The sequence below is a fragment of the Pseudorasbora parva genome, chromosome 17 (assembly GCF_024679245.1).
Source record: "Pseudorasbora parva isolate DD20220531a chromosome 17, ASM2467924v1, whole genome shotgun sequence".
Lineage (NCBI taxonomy): Eukaryota > Metazoa > Chordata > Actinopteri > Cypriniformes > Gobionidae > Pseudorasbora > Pseudorasbora parva.
In genome coordinates this window covers 7,859,647-7,885,271 of record NC_090188.1, presented here as the reverse complement: position 1 = coordinate 7,885,271, position 25,625 = coordinate 7,859,647, and the positions used below count along the sequence as shown (strand labels likewise).

Below are 25,625 nucleotides of genomic sequence, written 5' to 3'. Positions count from 1 at the left end.
ACTCACGAAAGTGCTGAGGCGGTGTGTCCTCGCTGCATGCGTTCTGCTGTCCGGACTGGGAGGAAGTGGAGGAGGAGACTCAGGTTACCGCGGTACCGGTTGCCAAGGATAGGCCGGTGATGCCGCAGTCTAACAGGTAGAAGTCTGCTGCCCTGGTGCAGAGGCAGGGCGGGGCATTTACGGGACGAGCTGCGCTACTGTCGGACACAGAGATGCAAGAACACACAAACAAACACACACACTCCCAGCCAATATGTCTTTTAAGAAACACTCTCCTAGTTGGCCTGCACTTCAGATGATTTAGCTACGTTTGACAGCCACTGTGTCTGATATGGGAATTGGTTTCTGTCACAGTTGATTACAAATTGTGACTGTTTGAATAATGAGATATTAAGTCATTACTATGATTTAGCATCTCCTAATATTATTGAGAAATCATTATTATAAAGTCATAACTACAAGAATGTTTCTTATTATTATGAAATATTAAGATTTAATATCCCATTATTATTTTATTATCATTATTTATTTTATTTTTCATGGCTGATGCTGATATCTAGGGTGGATGGTCACCGATATAATGCTAATACCATTTAAAAGTTTGGAGTTAGTAAAATTTGTACTCTTTTCTGGGGGGTGATAATTACTTTACCAAGCAAGCATTCAATTGATGAAAAGTGACAATAATGATTTTAACATTGTTACAAAAGATTTCCATTTCAAATAAATGCTGACTTCCAAAGAGAATCCTTAATAAAATGATCACAGCTTCTAAGAAAATATTAAGCAGCAACTGTTTTCAACTGATGATAATCAGAAATGTTCTTGAGAAGCAAACCATCATATTAGAATGACTAAATGATGAATGATGAATTAGAATGACACTTGAGTAATAATGCTGGAAATTCAGCTTTGCATCACATTAATAACTTACATTTTTAAACATATTCAAATAGAAAACAGGTATTTTAAATTCTAATAATATTTCATAGTTTTTACTGTATTTTTGTTAAAAAGAAAATTAAAAAAACACTGAACGCTGATTTCCAATGAAGCTGTAAACCATGTAGCAGGAATAGATTTACGCTTAAACCACTGTTTTAAATGAGGAGGTTATGGTTTATTTGAACATTTTGCATCTCCAAATGTACATATTTTGTCACCTTTAATCAATGTGAACCTTTTCTTAAAAGGATAGTTCCCCAAAAATTAAAATGTCATTTATTATAATAAAGCCTAAATTTATTCTGTTCATCATAAAGCGATATCCTGGTCCTACCAGACTCTTTTACATTTCATTGGCCAGACTCTCTGTACAATTTTCCATTGACAGGTGTTAACTTCCTTGAAGGTGGGAACTCTGTTGAAGTTTAAAACTATTGGATCTGCCCAAAGCCACTCGGAATCTTTGGTTGTGACGTATGTCATCTTAAAGGGTTAGTTCACCCAAAAATGAAAATTATTTCATTAATTACTCACCCTCATGTCGTTGGACACCCGTAACACCTTTGTTCATCTTCGGAAAACAAATGAAGATATTTTTGTTGAAAGCTGATGGCTGAGAAAGGCTTCAGAAAGGCCTCCATTGACATTCAGTACATTTCCATTGACCCACTCACAAGACCCATAAAAGGCACTTAAGACGTGATTACAAAGTCCATCTCACTACAGTGGCTGTACAATCATTTTACAATGCGACTAAAATAGTTATTGTGTGCACAAAAATCAGAATAACGACTTTATCCATGCTTAGTGCCTTTTATGGGTCTTGTGAGTGGGCAAGTAGAAATGTACTGAATGCCAATGGAGGCCTTTCTGAAGCCTTTCTCAGCCATCAGCTTTCAACAAAAATATCTTAGTTTGCGTTCCGAAGATGACCGAAGGTGTTACAGGTGTCCAGTGACATGAGGCTGAGTAATTAATGAAATAATTTTAATTTTTGGGTGAACTAACCCTTTAAACTAGCACACAACAGCATTGTCATCGTTCTCAGCCACTCCCTCTGATTAGACCGGATAAAATTTGACCGGAGATAACCAGAGAATATACCACAATTCCAGTACTGAAGGAAAATTATAATTGAGCAGAAGTACGTAGAAGGACAGAGCCAGGCTAATAAAGCGATTGAGTCTCTTCAGAAAATTTGGACTAAACTGCTCAATTCATATGGATTAGCTTTACGATCTCTTTATGAATTTTTTGGACTATCAAAGTCATACTTGCGTAGCGGTCAATGGTGGTACAGAAATCAGATTTCATCAAAAACATCTACATTTGTGTTTTAAAGATGAATGAATGTCTTATGGGTTTAGAACGACATGAGAATGAGTAATTAATGACATTAATTATTGGGTGAACTATTCCTTTAACTCTAAAGAGAACATGTTTTAAGGATGTGTTTTTACTAAAAAATATGGACTGATTTTTCAATATTGGAGTTTTTGCAGTCAATCTCTTTGGCTAGAAGATCAAAACCCAAATATTTGATTATGGATTCCCATAGGAGGAGATGCTGAAAGTATGGTAAAGTGATTGCTCAGATGTGATGTGGTGGTAAGCCGCTTCACTCCTTCACACACTTCACTCGCTAACTTGGGAACACGGCCACCGTTCAATAACACACGGATATATTGATTTACCAATAAGAGCAAGAGCATTAAACCAACAAAATGCTGAGATGTGGAAAACAAAACCACTTGGACATTCTGCGAACCTCAGATGCACTAAACACCGCACTATTAATATGTTATTATGTGTTTTTATTAAAATAATTGCTATTGTTCTGTGTAGTTACATGTCTGACTCTGGTCATCACAACCATAATAAACTAGTAGGCCTCCATCTCAATGTGCGTGCAGAAATGGAACCCATGTCTTTGGGGTTGCTTACACAATGCTCTACCATCAGAGCAAATTACCTGATGCAACAGAAAATAGGCCTACACTTCTTTTAGGCCAGAATTAGACAGATGTGCTAATCCTCCTGACCACATAGAGTCCATTGTCAGAAAACATAAACACTCACAGAGTAACACTATATGCATTTTGTAGCCAAGGCTATACATTCTGCTTCTACAGCAATTTACTGATAAATATAATCGCGTTATGAGAAATAAACACTTTAGTGAAGTGTGACAACTAGCCCCGGTCTGATATCCAAACGTGAGCTCTACTCTGAGTCTGGCGCCATCTGTTGTTTACCTGAAGAAAGTTTCGTTATTTATCTTCCTACATATTTGTGTTAGCCTATTCTTATTTTAGCCTATACTAAGTATATTGAGTTCCATATTAAGTTGCAGAAATCATTAGGCTATATTATGTGTTCATGTGAAGATTGACTTTCATACCGCATATTAACGCCGAGCCTGATGATTCGCGCTTAAATTCTGCAACATGAGAATGTAAGGCCGATGACTAGAGTTACTGTCCCCCAGACAGGTGTTGTAATATGATGATCATGATGATGATGATGATGTTGATGATATGAACGTGTCCCACTCACCGCGCACAGACATGCCGGGTGTGTCAGGTCCGGATGGGAGCGGAATGATTCGGTTCCTGTCGGTTCTGTCTGTGAGGAATGACCGCACGGATCTAATCCAGTAGCCTAATACCGAGCTGCAGGTACAACCGCGCAGGATGCTCGAGTCCTGACTGCTGGGTTTAAGAGACTATAACTTGATTGCAATAAGTTATTATTATATACCTATAGTATTTAGGCAGTAATAACACGACAACAATAGGCTAGTCTGGTTAACAGAATCTTAAATATTATACGCAACGTTACTGTAGGTCAACCTTAAAATATCAAGCCATGTCAGCAACTAAAAACGTAACGTTTGCTGTAAGACAAGTTGTTAACCACAATAATAATACATGATAAATTTGAATGGATGAAATTAAGTTGTTAAAATGCAAAGATGTTTAATAATTTGATTAGCTACATCATCAACTGATCAAAGTTGATGTCAACTGAATCAAAGAAACTATAGCCTACATCAGAGCACATTAACTTTTTTTTATTATTTTTTTTTTAATCAACATTAAATAAATGTCACACTTTATTCAATTGTGAAACAAAAAACTACTTTTTTTGTGGCATTTAACACTCCAATCCCGAATTCTGTTATAAAAGGCCTATTTTCCCAAACAATTTTCGACAAATAAAATACTGATCTACACTGTGCTGAGTTGAATATTCAATTTAAATCACAATTAAATTCATATTACAAAAGTGAGTTGACTTTAACCTGTTCACTTGTTGTGGTGGTAACCTAATAGCGTCAGTTATATTTTCAGATTGCGTTTCTCAAGTAACTGGTAACGTAATTTATTTTTTGTCTTATTTTCTCAAATAAGTAAAGCAAGTTCCCTTGTTTCCCCAGCTCTCCCTGTTACAATGTTGAGAAAAACCGTGAGTTCGGCGCTGTGTAAACGTGATCGTTATTTTAGTTCTAGACCAAATGTGAGCATGCATTCAATAATCACCTTTGCAAAAAAAAAAAAAAAAAAAAAAAAAAAAAAAGCAAAGCAAAAGAAAAAGAAAAAGCAAAGCAAAAAACTCAATTTTCCTCAAACTAAATAAAATATGAATCCTACACAAACCTCCAATAATTATTTAAAACAATGTGTGTGTGTGTGTGTGTGTGTGAGTATCTCTATTGACCAGTGTAGGCTACTTGCTGATGAGATTTAATGATTCAGATAAACCATAAGCAAAACTGACTAGATTTTTATTTTATTTTATAAATGGATGCTGCTTCTGCTTTCTATTCTCCTGCAATCCAGAATGGCAGCACAACTGAAATGTGCCCTCTTCTGTACACATGTGAATTTACATTTCAGCCTTGTATTTAAATGTTGGCGTGAAAGGGCGTTTACATTTACCCCCAATATATATATATTTTTTGTTATTTAGTCTAAAATACAAAAAACAAACAAAAACAAGCCCAGCCCAGGTGAGGAAAAAGTAGCGCAACACATTACTTTTCTTAAAAAGTATTGCAATTAGTTACTTTTAAATGAGTATGCACTATTGTAATGCATTACTTTACAAAGTAACTTTCTCCAACACATTAATACAACTAACCAGGTGTGACCGCTACTGTCTGGGTGTCATCTCCTGGTAGGTTGAGGCTTTCTGTGGACACATTTTCACAGGCCTCATACACAATGTATAGTGATGGGAGTGAAAACCTGCAGGAATGAAGGTCCAAACATGGCCCATGGGTCATCTGCAGCAGCCTAAGAGATTTAAAAATGAGAAGAATTCACCAACCAGTGAGCGGTAAAACTCGTTGTTTGAATTGATTGGGTGTTGCCATCTTTTTGGTAAGAGTTCAAATACAACTACTCCACTAACTACTTCTCTTCAAAGTCACCACAAACTTCGTCACTATATAAGCTGGTAGGTCACATGGTAATGTGTGTGCCCATATTACATTCATGTATATACAGTATTGTTCAAAATAATAGCAGTACAATGTGACTAACCAGAATCAAGGTTTTTCGTATATTTTTTATTGCTACGTGGCAAACAAGTTACCAGTAGGTTCAGTAGATTCTCAGAAAACAAATGAGACCCAGCATTCATGATATGCACGCTCTTAAGGCTGTGCAATTGGGCAATTAGTTGAATTAGTTGAAAGGGGTGTGTTCAAAAAAATAGCAGTGTGGCATTCAATCACTGAGGTCATCAATTTTGTGAAGAAACAGGTGTGAATCAGGTGGCCCCTATTTAAGGATGAAGCCAACACTTGTTGAACATGCATTTGAAAGCTGAGGAAAATGGGTCGTTCAAGACATTGTTCAGAAGAACAGCGTACTTTGATTAAAAAGTTGATTAGAGAGGGGAAAACCTATAAAGAGGTGCAAAAAATGATAGGGTGTTCAGCTAAAATGATCTCCAATGCCTTAAAATGGAGAGCAAAACCAGAGAGACGTGGAAGAAAACGGAAGACAACCATCAAAATGGATAGAAGAATAACCAGAATGGCAAAGGCTCAGCCAATGATCACCTCCAGGATGATCAAAGACAGTCTGGAGTTACCTGTAAGTACTGTGACAGTTAGAAGACGTCTGTGTGAAGCTAATCTATTTTCAAGAATCCCCCGCAAAGTCCCTCTGTTAAAAAAAAGGCATGTGCAGAAGAGGTTACAATTTGCCAAAGAACACATCAACTGGCCTAAAGAGAAATGGAGGAACATTTTGTGGACTGATGAGAGTAAAATTGCTCTTTTTGGGTCCAAGGGCCACAGGCAGTTTGTGAGACGACCCCCAAACTCTGAATTCAAGCCACAGTACACAGTGAAGACAGTGAAGCATGGAGGTGCAAGCATCATGATATGGGCATGTTTCTCCTACTATGGTGTTGGGCCTATTTATCGCATACCAGGGATCATGGATCAGTTTGCATATGTTAAAATACTTGAAGAGGTCATGTTGCCCTATGCTGAAGAGGACATGCCCTTGAAACGATTGTTTCAACAAGACAATGACCCAAAACACACTAGTAAACGGGCAAAGTCTTGGTTCCAAACCAACAAAATTAATGTTATGGAGTGGCCAGCCCAATCTCCAGACCTTAATCCAATTGAGAACTTGTGGGGTGATATCAAAAATGCTGTTTCTGAAGCAAAACCAAGAAATGTGAATGAATTGTGGAATGTTGTTAAAGAATCATGGAGTGGAATAACAGCTGAGAGGTGCCACAAGTTGGTTGACTCCATGCCACACAGATGTCAAGCAGTTTTAAAAAACTGTGGTCATACAACTAAATATTAGTTTAGTGATTCACAGGATTGCTAAATCCCAGAAAAAAAAATGTTTGTACAAAATAGTTTTGAGTTTGTACAGTCAAAGGTAGACACTGCTATTTTTTTGAACACACCCCTTTCAACTAATTGCCCAATTGCACAGCCTTAAGAGCGTGCATATCATGAATGCTGGGTCTTGTTTGTTTTCTGACAATCTACTGAACCTACTGGTAACTTGTTTGCCACGTAGCAATAAAAAAAATACTAAAAACCTTGATTATTCTGGTTAGTCACATTGTACTGCTATTATTTTGAACAATACTGTATAGAACATACTTTTAGTAATTACTTTAATCAAAATAAGAACCTACTCAAAAGTATGCAATTTTGGATGCATCCTAGATTTCTACTTGGAGAAACATCTCATCTGAATCTCCTGAAATGAATTATTATTATATGCAATTATCCAAAAATATTCCATTTAGTCAGAATAAACTGCACTGCAAAACCAACTCAATACAAATTTGAAGAAAGCAAATGTTTTAATTGGGACGGAGTGAAGGGAATTAACATAAGCCACAGGACACAGCGAACCTCGTTACAGAGATTGCCCGGCCCAGAATCAAGCAACTGAGATCACATGAGATTTCATCCCGAAAATGGTAATCGGTCAACAACTTTGTTCTTCTAAAAAGTGTCACTGTGTGACACCATGGCAGTGACACTCAAATTTAACAGAAGATACCTCCTGACACGTCTGACAAGTGAGCTACATCTGTACAAGTGTATAAATCAGTCAAGCAGAACAGTGATAGGGTCCAAGCAGATGAATTACATATTTAGGCCAAAAAACAAACACAAAAAAAACCTTTACAGGAGAAAGCGGAGATTCTTTTTAACCAATGGATTAATTTGCTTTACAACAAAAAATAAAATAAAAAATCAAACAGACACCATTAAAATAGACCAATTTTTCTTAGGCGTTTAACTCAAAACTAAGCAGTTCTGCAGCAGTTATAAACTATAACCGATAACTGCATTTAAAATAAGGCATCACATATGTCCCCATAAATAAGCAAAATTAGAGAAACACACCTGAATGGAAGGGCAGTTAGGGAGGTGATATGCTTTCCTCTGCTGCATATTATCAAATATGACCTTGCATGCATTTCACACCAGACATCACTACTGTTATAACTGTACATTTGTATATACACAGTTTGGAACTTGGTATAAAATGTGCATGATCGAGAATAATAACAAAAAAAAAGATGCATTATTTTTCTTTCTCTCTGAAACAGACTTGCTGCTCCGATGATGATACATCCTTTGGTTTTTAAAGAAAATAAAAATTAAAAAGACAAGACATTTAGACTTTCTGCACATGTAAAATGGATAAATAGACACTAATGTGCAATTCTTGAAAATAAACGCAAACCTCGACGCAACTTTAAACATACAATTGTATTATGGATGGAAAATGCAAGGTAACGATTGAGATACATAAATCTGAACCCTGTAAAGATTGTTAAGTAAAGCCACGATGCCAAGGCAGTCAGCTCTCCAAAAATAAAAGAAAAAACCCAACCCTATTTCAAGCTGTGCCCATTCTTTGCCAAATGTACACAGTGCGAATTTAGCACAATATGTCCTCTACAAAGAGCAGGAGCAGATGAAGAGAGCAGCCTGATGAATACTGTTGCTGGTATAATTCCACAAATGTCACATAATGCAAATGTATAACGTTAAAGATCCCTTGTGAGGAAGCTGATAAACTCTAAAGTAGTTTTAAAAGGAATAGTTCACCTAAAAATTAACATTGTCATTTACTCACCCTAATGTTGTTCTGAACCACTTTCTCTCACTTGTTTGGTGATTTTTATGAAAAGGGATAAAAAAAGTGTTATAAAAATGATCCATGTGACTTGTGCCCTATATTTCAAGCCTTTCAAAATCATACAATAGCTTTGTGTGAGGAACAGATTTAAATTTTAGATACAATTCCCTGAACATCTTTTGACTTTAAGGGACAGTTCACCAAATTGTTTTATTTATACTGACCTTCAAGTTGTTCCAAACCTGCATGCATTTCTTCCTTTTGCTGAACACAAAAGAAGATATGTTGAATGACGGTAACCAAACATTTGCTGGCCCCAATTGACTTGGATAGTATGAAAAAAAAATACTATGGAAGTCAATGGGGACCAGCAACAATTCTGTTGAAGTCAATGGGGACCAGCAGCTGTTTGGTTACCAACATCTTCAAAATATTTGATTTTGTGTTCAATGAAACGAAGAAACACATGTAGGTTGAGGGTGAGTAAATTATGACAATTTTGTGGGGGGGATGAATTATCCCCTTAAAACTTAAATGTCCCTCTTAGTTCACACAAATCTATCACGATGGCTTCAGATGCCTTGAAATAGTGCACAAACTGTTTTATGGTACTTTTATGGTGCTTTTTGCATACATCCTCATCCATATTTACTGCACGGAAAATGATGTGCTCGAGTTTATAGGCGTGTTTTAGATGAACTACTTCTTTAAAACTCTTTTTAAATCAATAATAAATACATGACGATACAGGATGAAGGACACAGCTACTGTCTAGCTGGGACCAAGGCACACACATAACGTCAAGTTAAACAACTAAAATGGTTTAGGAACACTGTCGGGAACATAAAGGATGAACAGCTCTCTGGGGATGCACCAGTGAAAACTGGTTTGAGTGCAAATGTGCCCAGTCTCAGATCAATCCAGTCCGCATTGCTTTCCGCTCGCTTTAAAATAAAAGTGTTGGCAAACACTACCGGAAAGAAAAATGAGAGAGGATTCATTTAAAAACGCTGCTCGTTGTCTAGTTCTTCAATTATTTAAAAACAGCTAGACTTTGAATCCTGAGTTATTGTAATTTTTCATTACAAATTAACTTATGTTGCATTTGACATTTGTATTCACACTATTTTTCTCAGAAGAACAGATGACAGTATCTTTGATACTACAAATGACAAACAATCAATAATTAAATATTTCAATTCATTATTTGAATCAAATTTAAGTCAATTTCTTTTTCTACTTTTGAACCTAATTTTTTGGCATTACCCTTCTTTAGTTCTGAAGTTATAGTTTCTTTTTACATATGAATGCTACAAAATCCTCTCTCCTCTCCGCATGGGCTGTTGCACGAGAGCCACAATTCACTCCTCTCTTTTCAAAATAATCCTCCTCTGTGCCTTTAAAACAGTTTGCTCCGTCGTAGTAATGGAAACATCCCAGAGATAACACGATTGAAGCATCCTTGAATGCGAGTCCTGCCGCAGGCAGCAGTCTACGCTGAGGGATGAGTACAGTTGTGTTTGTCGTTCCCGTGTCATCCAGCCCCCTTTCGTCTGTTTAGTCATCTGTTTGTGTCCTGCGCACAACGGAGCGATAATCAGGGGGAAGTGGAAGCGGACGCATGAAATTTCACAAAAGCGATAGCTGCGAGCTCTTTGCAGAATTCCTCCAGAACAATGACCCCCTCGAGCAACGTCACATGATCAACGCTGTAAGACAAAGATAACTCGTTATCACAGAAAAACAGACACACAGTAAAGAAACAATCTATGATCAGGCTGCACGATAGGGCTAGGGATTGCATTCAGTTCCAAGCTCAATTTAATTCAATATTTATTCATTTGGATATATCAGGTACATTACATGTAAATGTAATGGGGGGGGGGGGGGGGATCTCTCTAGACTGATGTTGTAAGTAACTGGAGGCAGGCTACAAATAATGTTGAGTGTTTATGCATCAACTGAAAACAGCAAATACATTTTAATTTTTGATTCTTGGGATTTAAGAATCAATATTGGTTCATTCAAATTGATTAAATTCAAGACATCAGTATTTTTAACCCAGCCCTACTGTACGTTTTCACATTTTCATAAAATGAAGATAAATATATTCACAATGATTTAAGATTAAAGGACAACTCCGGTGAAAAATGCCCCTAGGGGTAATTAACACATGGTAACTGAGTAGATCGTTCTCTGGGATGCATTTACATGAAAATCGAATGTCAAGAGTTTTATAAAAACACTAGCATATGGGGCACAGAATAAGTCAAATTTAATCGCTAGTTAATACCACTAACAAGGCTAAAAATAGCCTCACACTAACACGGTAGCATAATGAGGGTCCCTAATAAGAAGATACTTTATAAAGACAGTACATTCGCATATACCGGTCCTTCTAAAAAAAAATAGCATATTGTGATAAAGTTCATTATTTTCCATAATGTAATGATAAAAATTAAACTTGCATATATGTTAGATTCATTGCACACCAACTGAAATATTTCAGGTCTTTTATTGTTTTAACACTGATGATTTTGGCATACAGCTCATGAAAAGGATGCTTCGATAGCGGCCTTAAGCTCATCCAGAGTGTTGGGTCTTGCGTCTCTCAACTTTCTCTTCACAATATCCCACAGATTCTCTATGGGGTTCAGGTCAGGAGAGTCGGCAGGCCAATTGAGCACAGTAATACCATGGTCAATAAACCATTTACCAGTGGTTTTGGCACTGTGAGCAGGTGCCAGGTCGTGCTGAAAAACGAAATCTTCATCTCCATAAAGCTTTTCAGCAGATGGAAGCATGAAGTGCTCCAAAATCTCCTGATGGCTAGTTGCATTGACCTTGCCCTTGATAAAACACAGTGGACCAACACCAGCAGCTGACATGGCACCCCAGACCATCACTGACTGTGGGTACTTGACACTGGACTTCAGGCATTTTGGCATTTCCTTCTCCCCAGTCTTCCTCCAGACTCCGGCACCTTGATTTCCCAATGACATGCAAAATTAGCTTTCATCCGAAAAAAGTACTTTTCCTGCACACGCCTGTGCTCAGTGGCTCTGGATGTTTCTACTCCAGACTCAGTCCACTGCTTCCGCAGGTCCCCCAAGGTCTGGAATCAGTCCTTCTCCACAATCTTCCTCAGGGTCCGGTCACCTCTTCTCGTTGTGCAGCGTTTTTTGCCGCACTTTTTCCTTCCCACAGACTTCCCACTGAGGTGCCTTGATACAGCACTCTGGGAACAGCCTATTCATTCAGAAATTTCTTTCTGTGTCTAACCCTCTCGCTTGAGGGTGTCAATGATGTCCTTCTGGACAGGGTCGGGTCGGCAGTCTTACCCATGATTGCGGTTTTGAGTAATGAACCAGGCTGGGAGTTTTTAAAAGCCTCAGGAATCTTTTGGTGTTTAGAGTTAATTAGTTGATTCAGATGATTAGGCTAATAGCTCATTTAGAGAACCTTTTCATGATAAGCTAATTTTTTGAGACAGGAATTTTGGGTTTTCATGAGCTGTATTCCAAAATCATCAGTGTTAAAACCATAAAAGACCTGAAATATTTCAGTTGGTGTGCAATGAATCTAACATATATGCAAGTTTAATTTTTATCATTACATTATGGAAAATAATTAACTTTATCACAATATGCTAATTTTTTGAGAAGGACCTGTACAGACAGAAGCCATCTTGGAAAACAGTCTTGACGAGTCGAGCCACGAACTCTGTGTTAAGTTAACTGGTCAATAGGAATTAAGTTTGTGAAATCTAATTACATTGAAATGCGTGAATTATATCTGTTTATTAAAATATATTGTTGACTAACTACAAGGGAAGAAGGTGTCCTATATGAGATTCCAAGTCAGTTCATTAGCACAACGTTCGTGGCTCGACTGGTCGAGACTGTTTTCCAAGATGGCTCCTGTCTGTATACACGTCTTGTATCTTCTTATTAAACTGTTTGTACACTTACAAAGTTCTCAATGCTTCTGTTTGCATGTAGGGACCCTCATTATGCTACTCTGTTAGTGTGAGGCTATTTTTAGCCTTGTTAGTGGTATTAACTAGCGATTTAATTTCACTTACTCTGTGCCCCATAGACTGGCGTTATAAGCTAATCTGTTTTTAGAGATAAAACTCTTTACATTCAATTTTTATGACAATGCAACCCAGAGAACGATCTACTCGGTAACCATCTGTTAATTACCCCTAGGGTCATTTTTCACCGGAGTTGTCCTTTAATTAACATGATAATAATTAAATTATTATTTTTTGATCTGTCCTGTCTTTAATTTAGAAGGTGAGCATGCACATTAGTAAACTGATTAGTTAGTTACATGCACATTAGTAAACTGATAACTCACAAATATCAGCTTATTGAAATAACCAGTTTTCCTCGTTTACATGCAAACCAGTAAACCGACAATGCAAGTAAACTGTGTTTACATGACTTTATTAATAAACTGGGTTATTTCCTTGTAGTGATGTCAAAAATAATAATGTCCGTATCTGACTCAAAGGATTCCAAATGTTACGTCAGTTGTGATGTTAAATAAAGCGTGCACCGTGTCAGCGGGAGATTCACGACTCATATTATTCCTCATGTTGCATGCAGTTATGCAGCATTTTGACTGCAACTCTTCTACTTCTGCTGCATGAGATGTGTTCATGTTCATTTGTAGTTCTGCCAATGGTCTTTGTTAATTAGCTCCAGGTGCACCTTGTTATCTTTAAGTTAGCTACTTAACCATGACTGAAGTTGAAATCTCTCCCTAAAAACTCAATCACTATCCCCTAAAGCTGGGTATACACTGTGTGATTTCTATACGACAGGGCTATTCAAATCTTACCCTGGAGGGCCAATGCACTGCAGAGTTTAGCTCCAACCCTGATCAAACACACCAACCTGTGATTTTCTAAAGATCCTGGAGACATTGATTAGCATGTTCAGGTGTGCTTGATTTAAGGTTGGAGCTAAACTCTGCAGCGCATTGGCCATCCAGGGTAAGATTTGAATAGCCCTGCTATACGATTTCAGCAAGGTCACCTACTCATACTGTACGAGTAAATCGCATGCGATGCAAAGCCAAAGCTCACGAATGGTGTGCTCTCTCTGTGCGGTCCGACCGTCGAGCGCGACTTCAGTGCTCACACTGTACGGGTGAAAAATGCGCAATACAACCCCCGTGCCTTGTTGCAACGATAGACTATGCTGTATTATAGAGAGATAGCCTATCAAATGCATCACCTATCGATATCAAGAGGATTTAGAATTTATGTATAAAAATTATAATTATTATTCTTAGAGTAGCCTAGGCCTACTTTTATTATTAAATTGATATTACATTAATTTCCCCGCCCCCCAACAATTTCATGATGCATAATCGACGCACTGCATAATAAAATAATAGATAGATTACTCCTCACTATTCTCTCCTCTTAAGATTAAGTAGGCTAAATATTAATTAATATTAAATACAAGTAAATAAATAAATAAATAAAGTGTGAAAGTAAAACAAGTAGGCTAGCCCTAAATTAAAAATTAATTTGTTAAACTTCTGCTTTCACGCAGGCGCAATGAGGGAAAATAGATCAGTTCGTGGTTTTGCTTCAGCTGTGCGATAACCTCACGAGGGGCGACCAGAATTTCTGACACGCCAGAAATTTCTGACACGCCAGAAAGAGGTTTGTCACCTCTCGTTTCCCCCTGTACACTGCACGAACACCTCACGACAAACGACGCACGATAAACCTGAAAATCGGCGTGACCCAAAAAAAGTGTCGCACAAGTCAGAATTCGCCTCGAAATCGGGAGAAAATCGCACAGTGTATGTCCAAATTAAATTAGGCCATTATTATAGTTCACTTAAAGGGTTACTTCAGCGATTAACATATGGCTTTGTATCAGTAGAAACCCTGGAGTATATTCAAATTATTGTGCTTTCCCCCCTCATATCTCCCTGAGACAAGAGATTTATGCATTTTATTTCTAGAAAAATTCCTCATATGATGCAAATTGACGATTTTTGCATCATAGGAGGAATGTTTGCCCAAAGGCTAAAGACTACAGCCAGCAGAGGGAGCCATTTCCGCATGTTTTGAACCCGCGCATGGGGGATGGGAGATAACACTCAGCTTGCAGGGAGAGCTCAGCTGGCAGGCACTAATTTAAACGGAGCTATGGTGTGCAATGTAAGTCTTCTAACTTCTCAAATTAATTTCTATGAAAGTTAAGCTTGTAAAGGCATGAACTGAAACGCACCAGACTGAACTCGCGTTGTGAATGTATGCCGCGAGTGTAGTCGCGATTACCTCAGCTCTCATCACTCCTGCAATCAGTGCTCAGTGCTGTGATACTCGTGCGGTGACTCACTCCTTATATTGAACAGACACGCTCAGTTTTTAATTGTAGTGTCTTCTCTAACTCAGTCACTGTAATCAAGTTGGTGGTGTTGGGAATGGCCTCACAGGGCAGCGAAGCATTCTGGGAATTGTAGTCTTTCATCCCCATGGGACAAAAATACATTTTCTGTCTTTTCTCAGTCTAGAAAGCACCAAATTCAAAAATAATTTCACATTTCTACTGCATTGATGACCCAGTTCAAATACAGATTCATCTTCCCAGCGCTGAAGTACCCCTTTAAAGGATAAAAATCAAGTACTCTAATTGAATCGAGGAAGCGTGACGGCTCTAGTTTCAATGATTTAACTTAAATACTGAAGGCCCTCTATGGCATTGTTTTGTTCATTCGTGTTGAAAATTGAATCTTTTCTCGTTATTTTTGTGCAAATAAACATATATGCATCCAAGCCTCACCTCATTCCCTCTGGCTCTAGTCCCAGCAGTCTCTTCCTCACCAGCAGGAGTTTAGGGGTGAACTCAGGGATGCGGTGTGTTCGCAACATCAGATCGCCAACCACCTGATCAAATCATCAATACAAACTGTGGGATAAGCAATCTCTGAGGTGTCTAAATAAAAAAATCTAACAGTAATCTAATCAGTGTTAGTTTCATTCAAACTATCCAGAAAAATCTAATATTTTCATCTTCAAAGGCGGGCTAGTGATGCCAGTCATACATAATGCTACACACACTAACAGACTAAATGAAGATGTCCATTAAAATGGCTAGGTTTGCTCCTTGGAAACAGCAGCACTATGTGCAACTAATTGTGTTTAAAGTAGGGATTTAGTGTGGACAACAGTAGACGTACCCTGACGATGACTGAGAAGAGAGACCTGCAGCCTGGTGCCAGGTTAATGTACGGGTCCAGCAGGTACTCGTGAAGATGAGCATGAGGCAACAGAGATAGCTTAGACAACACAGACGTCACCTGCAGGTTAACATCATACGGCTAGATGGAGATAGTGAAGCAAAGAGAGATATCAGGAGGACAGCCAACATCCAAAGATAGTTTTAAGAAAACTGCATGATTTTACAAATGTATTATCTATGTAATTAATACATGTAATTTTTTGTCACGTTGAGAGCTATCACACATCAGGAAACATCTTTAGTTCACACACCTGATCGAGAATTCGCCCCATTCTGTCAAACAACACTTTGAGGAAGTGTCCTTCGAAAAAAGGACTGTCCAGATTACACTTCTCAACGGGTTTTGGACTGCTGCGCCAGTCCCACTTCTGACAAACTCCACAATAGTCCCGGAACTGTCAACATACAACCAAATATGATGATAAATGGTAAATGGACTGCATTTATATAGTGCTTTAAACAGACCCTATGGCCAACCAAAGCGCTTTACATTTTTGCCTCACATTCACCCATTCATACACGGACGGCGATATCAGCCATGTAAGGCGCCATCCAGCACGTCGGGAGCAGCTGGGGTTAAGTGTCTTGCTCAAGGACACCTCGACACTTGGTCAGGTGAATTCAATCCGGGGATTGAACCAACAACCTTCTGGTTTCGAGACAACCTACATGAACCACTGAGCCACTGCCGCCCCAAATAGAGATATATAGAGACTCAGTGTTACACATTTTATTCTATTATTTATTATTATAAATCTTAAAATACTTGTAATGCATTTTTTTTGGCAAATTCACAATTTGGCAGTTTTTGCTTTATTTAATAATAACAATATTTATATAGTACCTTTCAGACATAAAGTTCAAAGTGCTTTACATAATCAAACAATTATATAATCAAATATCAATTGCAACATCACATCCAATAAAAACAAACATATCAAAAATAAAATATAAAAGGAATCAAATACAAGGTCTGTAAACTGTCGAATCAATCCCATAAATTTATAAAACTATATATGTACAACTTTTGAAAAAAAGATAATAAAACATAAATAATACAGATATATGCTGCATTAGCAACACTAGGGTTACTTCAAAAGTATTTGAATATCCATAAAAACAAAGGAGACACTCACAACAAAATGCTGATAAGGTTATGAAATAAAATTTATATTTACTTATTTTTCATCTTAAAGCAATAAAATATAGTGCATATTCACCCAATTTTTTCTATTAATTTTATAATTTTATTCCTCACCTGTCTGTGTGCATCTCTCAAGTAGGTGTCATAGCCTGTGCCCTCAACCTGATAGGACGATTTTGCCTCATCAGGCACCAAACACAGGAAACTACAGGGAGAGAAACAGGGTCCATTAACTTCCCATATAATACTTCTATGTTAACGATCTGAGCGCATGGTCTAAAGCGCCTGGTGCTGGTATGCTTAGGGTGTGTCAGTATCCATTTTTTTTTTTTAATTTAACGACAGAAAAATGGTCTGTGCGCCAGCTGCATGGTTCAAAAGGTTTGTATTAAGTCTCTAAATGAATAATGGATATATTTTGGGCGTAATGAGTAATAAACCAATCAGAATCTCATCTACCATTCCCTTTAAAAGCCTGTTGCACTTGCACCACGGTGAATTCACTATTTACATGGCAGAATTTGCGAGCGGAAAGACTGAACACTTCTCCAGAGAGGAATCCTTTTATTTGTAATATTTAAACATGTTTGTGTGCTGCTGTGCTTCCCTGTGCGTGTAATAAGCTTTGTGCACCTGCCTATATGTGCATATCATTAATGTGCCCTTTAAATAACACAAAAAAATGAATTGACTTTAGACCAGGTTTTTGTTGCTCAGTCGTTTTCAGTTTCCTCAAAATTGCAACAAACCAACAATTGGCCTGAACACACCTTGTTTTCAGACCAGCACACCCTTGGGTGAACAGATGGGCACGAGTGCATTTAATATTTAAACAACGTGGAGCAGGACGTGAAAACGGTAACTGCGTAGGACCGAAACTAATAAAAAAAAACACTTGAGTCGCTCGCGCATGGCGCAGTTTATGATAGGGCCCAATATTTATTAATAATTTTTTGAAACTGGCATATCGAAACTGGTCAAATTTGCCAGAGATGGTTATCCTGCGGTACCTGTTAACTATTTTGTGAACCTCCGTCTTCCCATCAGGCTTTGCATGTTCTGTGCTTGGTGGTGGAGAGCAGCTTAACCAATCAGGGCTGGAGAGTCTGTTATCAGGTGAAAGATCTGAGAACAGTGGGTCTTCTTCTAGATCTCTGGGGAAACAATACAAATCAATGCAATTAGACTATTACACGCATAATGCATCTCACAGAAATATTTGCGTAGATCTCCAAAGGTTCACAAGAGATGACCCAAGAACAAAAATAAGTAACCATAGTATAAAGCATCACTACAGCAAATTTTTAAGGGAATAAAGATATGTAACTACTGTAGTGCTCTACCATTATATATTCCAATTTATTAGAATGAGGGACAATGGATTTATGCAAGGCATAGTTTTAATTAATCAGACCCATTATAAAAAATGCATCATTAATGGATAGTGAGGCAAACAGCAATTGTTTATTTAGATTATTATTACTAATAAATGCAACTAAGTGCAACATAACAACTAATAAGTGCAACATTCCTGTCCACTTGAATCAGTATAATAGTATTATTGTGTGTCCATTAGTTTAAAAAAAGGAATGAAATTTATTTGCATTTATTTAAAGGTGAAATGTGTAATTTGACTTGTCAAACAGGTTTTCCAACTCTCATTGTTTGCCATTGATTGCTAAACAGGTAGTGCTGTCCTGTCAACACACTGGTTGTGAAAATGTTACACTGTATAAAGTCACCCTACAAATGGCTTAATTATTATATCTTCTGCATATTAAAATCAAAACGTTTTTAAGCAAAAAAAAAAAAAAAACCTTTACCACCTTTAATTACTAATTAAATAGCATCATCATACAACAACCAATCCAAACACAATTTAAAAACATCACTTTGGTTGACTTGCATTCGAAGTTTTATTCATTCACAAATTGCAGTGCATTTATGATCTTGCATGTTCTAGAAGCATGCAGACGCATTGATCAGAATGATCTGGAAGTGTAGCAGCAGTGGAGACAGCAGCTCTTACACAGCGTCATGTGGTTGGCCGTTCTCCATGTGTTCGCGCTCCTCTCGTTCCTCTGGCTGTTTGTTCTCCATGTAGTTGCGCTCTTCCAAGCAGCGCAGCACCAGGTTCTGCAGAATGTGCTGACATGGTTTCTGCAGCAGATGCTCAAAGAGCCGTAGGGTCATGATGCTTATCTAGAACCAGACACAGAACCAGAACTTCATGCCAAGAACTTCATCAATATCCAATGACAATCTGTGTAGGACTTCTCATTTAAGGGGCAGTTTGTTTTTCCGAAGCAGCAACAGAGTTCTGCAAGTGTGTTTGTTTGTTACTGGTCATAAGTCAAAAGAAAAGGAGTACATTTTCATCAAATGTCTTTTTTTTGCTGCATATATTGTATTATAAACAACATGAACGTATAGTGACTCGAAACTTATCCAGGGATAATGCCATGATGTTTTGTGTGTGTCTGTGTGTCATAGGTTTGACCCTCATTTTACGAGTTCATTAAACCCTTTAGATCATCGGGTGAAAAGAAGGTGAAATGCATCAATTAATGCAGTCATGGCAGCCAGGGTTACCTCATCTGACAAGTGGTCACAATGTTCTATGAGTCTGTGTCTCAGGGGATGCTGGGTAATGCCAGCAAGTGTCTCTGGCCCCGTTCCCTCTCCCAGCAGAAAGTAAATGGTCTCCTGAAGTAGGGCTTCTGACGTGACCTGTCTGATAATCCTGTTTAACAGGGCTGTGGAAGTCAGAATGCCAACTTCTGACCTGGAATGAGATGAATGAAAAGAACAAGGAAGTTTATGAGAAAGAAAACTTATTTTCTGAATTAAGTTCTGAAAACTGTTCAGTTCATAGCTTTGGGATGCGGGTGGAATTTCAAAGTATGTAAGACTGGTAAACAAACCTGAGAGCTTACATACTTACGTTTGCATTAGCTGAGGCTCCATAACAGCAACAAAGAACCGCTCTCTCACGGCCCGGGCCAGAACTGCAGCAGCCGTCTAACATTAGAGGAGCAAAACACAAAAATGTTACAACATACACATCTCAATATGTGAATTTTTATCCTCCGTTTATGAATTATGTTATGTATTAGACAAAAAATGCCTTTTTATATATTAATGCTTGCAATTTGTAGACAGATTGAGCATGATTAAAACATTTTTTTTTTTTAAATATGGTTTTTGATTAAATTGTCTTGACCTTCTGAGCCTCTTTGATGAGCTGATCACAATAGTCCAGCCAAGATAGGAAGGAAATAAGGGCACGTTTGCCCACAAAAGCCACAGCATCCTCCTTTAGATTATATACATCCAGCCTAAAAATACACAAAAATACACACACACACACACACACACACACACACACACACAATGAACATTCAAAGCAGTTTCAGATGAATTTTCACAGTATATTTTTGATGATAAAAAAAAAAAAAAGAAGACGACGCTGTATTAAAGAAAAAAAAAAATGAAACACTGGTCAGACACTTACATGTGCCGTTATATTAACATTTTACCAAAATCAAGCACAAATTGAGTTACAAGTTTTTTGACCAGTGCATATCAGCAAGATGTTTTGTCCGTCATTAGAATGCACTTACTGCCTCAGATGCGGCCATCGCATTACTTTTTCATCATCTTACAGGATATAAAAATATCTGTAGCTTATGTTGGGAGCTCAGTTTCTGTCATATTGCCAAATTCTCGTTATTAAAAAAAGTGTTTTGTACAGGCTATTTAAGACAGTACTGACTCTGACTCGAAAACAAATGCTAGACTAAGACACTCTACTCCACTCCTCAAATACATATTACATTAGCATATATGCATGCGTCTTTCTACAGTAAAGAAAATGCTGTCTTTATTTACCATTGCACTGCAAACAAGCAAAGGCGGCCAAACTAAGTGTGGCAATTCATTCACAATAGAAGAGGGTGGAGTTACAACGTTAAGTTATAAGCTCTTTTTAATACTTTTCATTGGTTATATATTTGCAAAACACACAGACAAACATAAAGGGTGATTAATAGTAATGATTTGTGAAAAAATGTAAAATGGCAAAATATGGAGATATGTAGGGAAGCTTGTTTCCGTCATAGAATAAAACTATTTAAAAGATAATTGCACTTCTCACAATTCTGACTTTTTTCCCCCACAGATTTGCGAGATATCAGCTTGCAATTGCGAGAGATAAAAAGTCAGAATTGTTAGATAAAAAGTCGTAATAACTTGTTCATTTTCATTTTAGTATACATTTTGCAAGTGTTAGCAATATAATTTAGGAAAAAAGTCATGTACCCCCAGTTTACGGACTCCACAGTTTCGATATCTAGAGGGTCCATGGACTGGGGAAGGGCCCGGTAGAACTGTGCCAGCCGGTCTGTGAGGAGTTGACTCAGTTCAGTGTTCTCTGTGAGGCATTTGGCTGCAGCTGGCTCAGGCAAACTGACTATCAACATCAGACCCTCACATGCCTTCACCACGATACGCCCATCCTGAGAAAGAGACAAGATCAGTTACATTCATACAATCAAATTCATCAGGATGTGGGGCGAGTATAGAGACAGGGAGATATACTTACTGGACTCTTAGTGAGGTTCAGAAGGGAGCTGACTAGGTTGTAGTTGTCATTGTTTGGCAGTGTAGTGTGGACTGAGGACGGACTTGCTTCCCCTGGGCTCGTGGCTTGACCTGCTGCATCCTCCTGTGTGGATGTGACCAGACTGGGATTTTGGTGTTGGTTCTGTCCCGTATCTGGAGAAGATGGATTTTTCACCAAATCAGCTCCACCATCTTTAGCAGGCTCCAATTTTTTATTCTTATTCTGCAGAAACACATGGAGAAATGCCAACATTAGACATAGCCATTGTGTCAGAAGAGTGTCTTAATGTACGCTGCCCGGACAGAGCCCATCTTGAAACGTCAAACTACTAAATACACATCACCCAACACTCACTTCCAGAAAGAAGTTGACGAGGTAAGGGTCCTGCTTAAGTTTGGCACAGACGGTACACAGAAACTGGATCTCTTCATTCTCTGTAGGAGCAGCCAGAACCTCCCCGCAGAGGCGGACCAGTTTCTGAGGAAACACCATTAGATACACGATGGATGGTTGGCTAAATATTCAAGGGATTTTTCTATGTTTCATTTCCTTAGTGAAGACAGTTTAAAATTGTTATCCTGCTCACCTGTACAGGTCTATGCACATTGATGTGAGGCAGGAGCGGTTGCCGAATTCGACCCAACAGTTTGGTGTAGAAACTTAAAACCTGCTGTTTCATTCCAGGAGGGCACTAGGGAAGAGCATACAGGAGGAAACAAAACACAGAAATAAAACTTTAACTTGCTTTCCTGGTACATTGATAATGATAAGCATCACAGGCATTAAAATAATAATCACTTAACTTACACTGCCGTTCAAAAGTTTTGTTTTGTTTTAAGTGTCTTACAATCAGTAAGCCTGCATTTTTTTCTGCAGATTTTTTAAAAATAGTATTACAATTGGAAAAAATATTACAATTTAGGTGATTAAAATAAATGCTTAATTAATGATTAATTAAACTGATAAAAACTGTAGTAAAGATTTATATTGTTAGAAAATATTTCTATTCTAAATTAATGCTTTTCTTTTTATTCACCAATGAGTCAATAACGGATTATAAAAACCGCATATTAGAATGATTTCTGAAGGATCATGTGACACTGAAGACTGGAGATATGATGCTAAAAATTCAACTTTGCATCACAGAAATTAGTCATATTTTAAAGTATATTAAAATGGAAAACCATTATTTTAAATTGTATAAATATTTTACAATATTACTGTTTTTTTACTTTGTTTGATCAAATAAATGCAGGCTTGATTAGCATAAGAGACTTTCAAAAACATTAAAAATCATAATCATCCAAAATGTTGACGTGCTATATATGTATATTTATAAATGTATTGATCAATTAAAGATCAAATGAATATATTGCCCATCATTAATATTGGCAGTAGGCAATGTCTGCAGATTTTCCGAAGAGCAGAAATTAAAATCGCACATGTGAATGGGTCAAAGTTAGTCTTTTAATATTAGAATTTTTGAAACAGTAAAAAATACCTGAAAAATAAATGTCAAATATTACTTTAGGTTAAATCAAAAGGGCCGTAAGCCAACAGATACCACAGCGTGGCATTAATTCCGTTTTAAATTACTAAAATAAATGACGCGCTACAGTATTACAGTCGTGAATAAAGATCTGTAACTGAGGTTTCATTTCAGTTAAGATATCAGTTAAGTTAATGTTTACAAGTCATATTTTAAATCGTTGATTATGAAATTGATGGAGGGAAAAGCACCAAATGTAATTAAAACACTCACATCTGCTTTGCCCAGAGTGTAGAGCGTCTCCAGGATCTTATGGTGGAGAAGATACTCCATACAAGGTCCTGTCTCTCCTGACTCTCTCTCCCTCTCCTCCTGGGTCAGAATATCCAGCATCTGCTCCAGATGGGAGGGGATGTTGGTGTCTGTCACCGGGGCTTTGTCATCTACGAAAACATGAAGAGAAGATGACGTATGGTTCTTTGGTAAAGGGCAGAAAGCGAGATTGATTATCACTGCAGCTGATCTCTTACCTGAGGTTTCTATGTAATAATGTGTGATGGCCTTCCAATGATAGACAAAGTCCTCTTGCAATGGCAGTGACGGCGCGAGCTGAAAAATAAAACAAAAATATCATACAAATAAAATGCTAACTGTATTATTATGGATTTTACAGCAACAATGTATGTATTTGTATAACACACTACACCACAATATAATATAACAATAATAATAAGTATTTGGACAATTAAGTAAAAAAATTAACTGTCCTCTGCAAACAAATGCTTTTTTCAGTTACTTTGAACGATGTTTAGGTGATTTTAGTGGATATATGAATCATGAATTGCCCTTAATTTGACACAGGTAACATATGTAGTATGAATGTGTCACACTAAGGTTTAACAAACATTTTGAACAGTATATCTATTATTTAAAAAAAAATTGTAAAACATTTTGCACAAAAAGAGTGTCTGTGCTATCCTACTTTAAAAAAAGTGCCAATTGCATTGACGTTATAATCATTTTACTTTGACATTTTAATGTAATGTCATTCATAAAACTAAGTGTGAATGAGAATCATGCATCTAAATACTTTTTATGAATGTGCATTAATACAACAGAATGTATAGGTGATTCTATAATTGGAGATACATTTTACATTTCAAAAGTTAAGGGAAAAAAAATGTGAGCCATGACAATGAGCAAAACATTACTAAAATAATAATAAAAAAATAACCATTTGAAAAAGCTGAAAAAAGAATGACTTTATACATCAAATGTGCCTGCTGCAATTATAGAACCTCTCTCTCTCTCTCTCTCGCTCTCGCTCTCGCTCTCGCTCTCGCTCTCGCTCTCTCACACACACACACACACACACACACATTTAGATACTACTATGATGTCAGATTGGTATACTGTACTTTTTCTATATATTTTTGAGTGTTGGTTATTAGAAGTTTATCGTGTGTTATGTAACGTTACTGTTATGTACTGTTTAGTCTAATGTTGTATATTGGCCATGTCATGGTTGTCCAAGATGAATTTTTCAAGATGATGTCCAAGGAACAATAAAGTATAATTCTATTCTATTCCATGTAAAGAAAATGACGTTAAGACAAGCGTAAGTAATCGTACATTTGTACGCGTGTCATAGTAACGGCTGTTTTGTTTACATCCTGCAAATGAGCTGCTAGCATGCTAACTGGTTATCACGGATTCACTTGTCTAAATTTCACATTATACAGGCAATGTCTCCCCTAAAATGTGATACATATGACTTTATATTGATTACAACCTCGAGGGGTTCGTGTATATGAAGACCTTTAACCGAACACTCCACGAATTGCGCAAGATTTTAGCACAGCTGCTAAAATACAGCAAACAAAGGCTTAAAATGTCCAGACCAACAATAAAAACGCAATAAACCACAACCGAGCAGGACACACACCTTTAAACACGCATGAGGAGATTGTTAAGACGTTTCAGAGGTTTTGTCTGTCATGTGTTATTTACTACATAAGCTGTTAGCTCGTGGCTAACAGGCCTTCAGCACATAAACATTAACCGAATCTCACTCTCCCATTCCTCATTTCCATAGTAAAACCGTCATTTAAATGTGATCAGATAGTTTTCAAAAGCTCTCACCGCCTCGACGGCGTGTTGCAGGATGGAGGTAAATTTGGAGAACATGTTGTTTTTGGACAGGAGGAGCTTTGCTCTGGAGATCTCCTCTCTCTTCCCTCCTTTGCTGCTCCTTCTGCGGTGATCCAGATTGAAGACTTACTAAAACACACTTGACTACATATATACCGATAACGTGATGGTGTGTATTTACATTTCAACACACACTGTAACGCAGGTGAGAAAAAATCAAGGACAGCTACACTGAGAGAATAATGCAGGTTTGTCTTTTTAAGGCCACGGTGGCACTTTCATTGCGCTTGAAGAAGAAACACTGAGATCACTGCTCACTTCTGCTAATGCACACCAGACCATGGGAAAACAG

The 25,625-nt window shown here is 37.5% G+C and overlaps 2 protein-coding genes across 3 annotated transcripts in view; both read right to left on the bottom strand.

Annotated features, from left to right (window-relative positions):
* ablim1a (actin binding LIM protein 1a) overlaps positions 1-3,657 on the bottom strand; it is a 71,779-nt gene extending 68,122 nt beyond the window's left edge. Inside the window, exon 1 of one of the 2 annotated variants that reach the window (XM_067422343.1) lies at positions 3,502-3,657. In XM_067422343.1, the coding sequence (XP_067278444.1) occupies positions 3,502-3,514 (13 nt within the window). In that variant the 5' untranslated portion in view covers positions 3,515-3,657. Of the gene's footprint in view, positions 1-6; positions 531-3,501 lie in introns of those variants that run through there. The other variant, XM_067422340.1, reaches the window with a different exon arrangement.
* Positions 3,658-7,277: 3,620 nt separating this feature from the next.
* On the bottom strand, positions 7,278-25,610 carry fhip2a (FHF complex subunit HOOK interacting protein 2). The gene is made up of 17 exons (XM_067421027.1): positions 25,265-25,610; positions 23,653-23,731; positions 23,396-23,565; positions 22,220-22,324; positions 21,988-22,110; positions 21,613-21,855; positions 21,330-21,526; positions 20,233-20,347; positions 19,954-20,030; positions 19,602-19,794; positions 19,039-19,211; positions 18,020-18,163; positions 17,124-17,214; positions 16,117-16,260; positions 15,804-15,944; positions 15,407-15,510; positions 7,278-10,300 (listed from the first exon to the last, which is right to left on the bottom strand). Exons 1-17 carry the CDS (start codon positions 25,307-25,309, stop codon positions 10,189-10,191), a joined length of 2,256 nt encoding a protein of 751 aa, XP_067277128.1. The 5' UTR covers positions 25,310-25,610; the 3' UTR covers positions 7,278-10,188.
* Between the last annotated feature and the right edge of the window lie 15 nt (positions 25,611-25,625).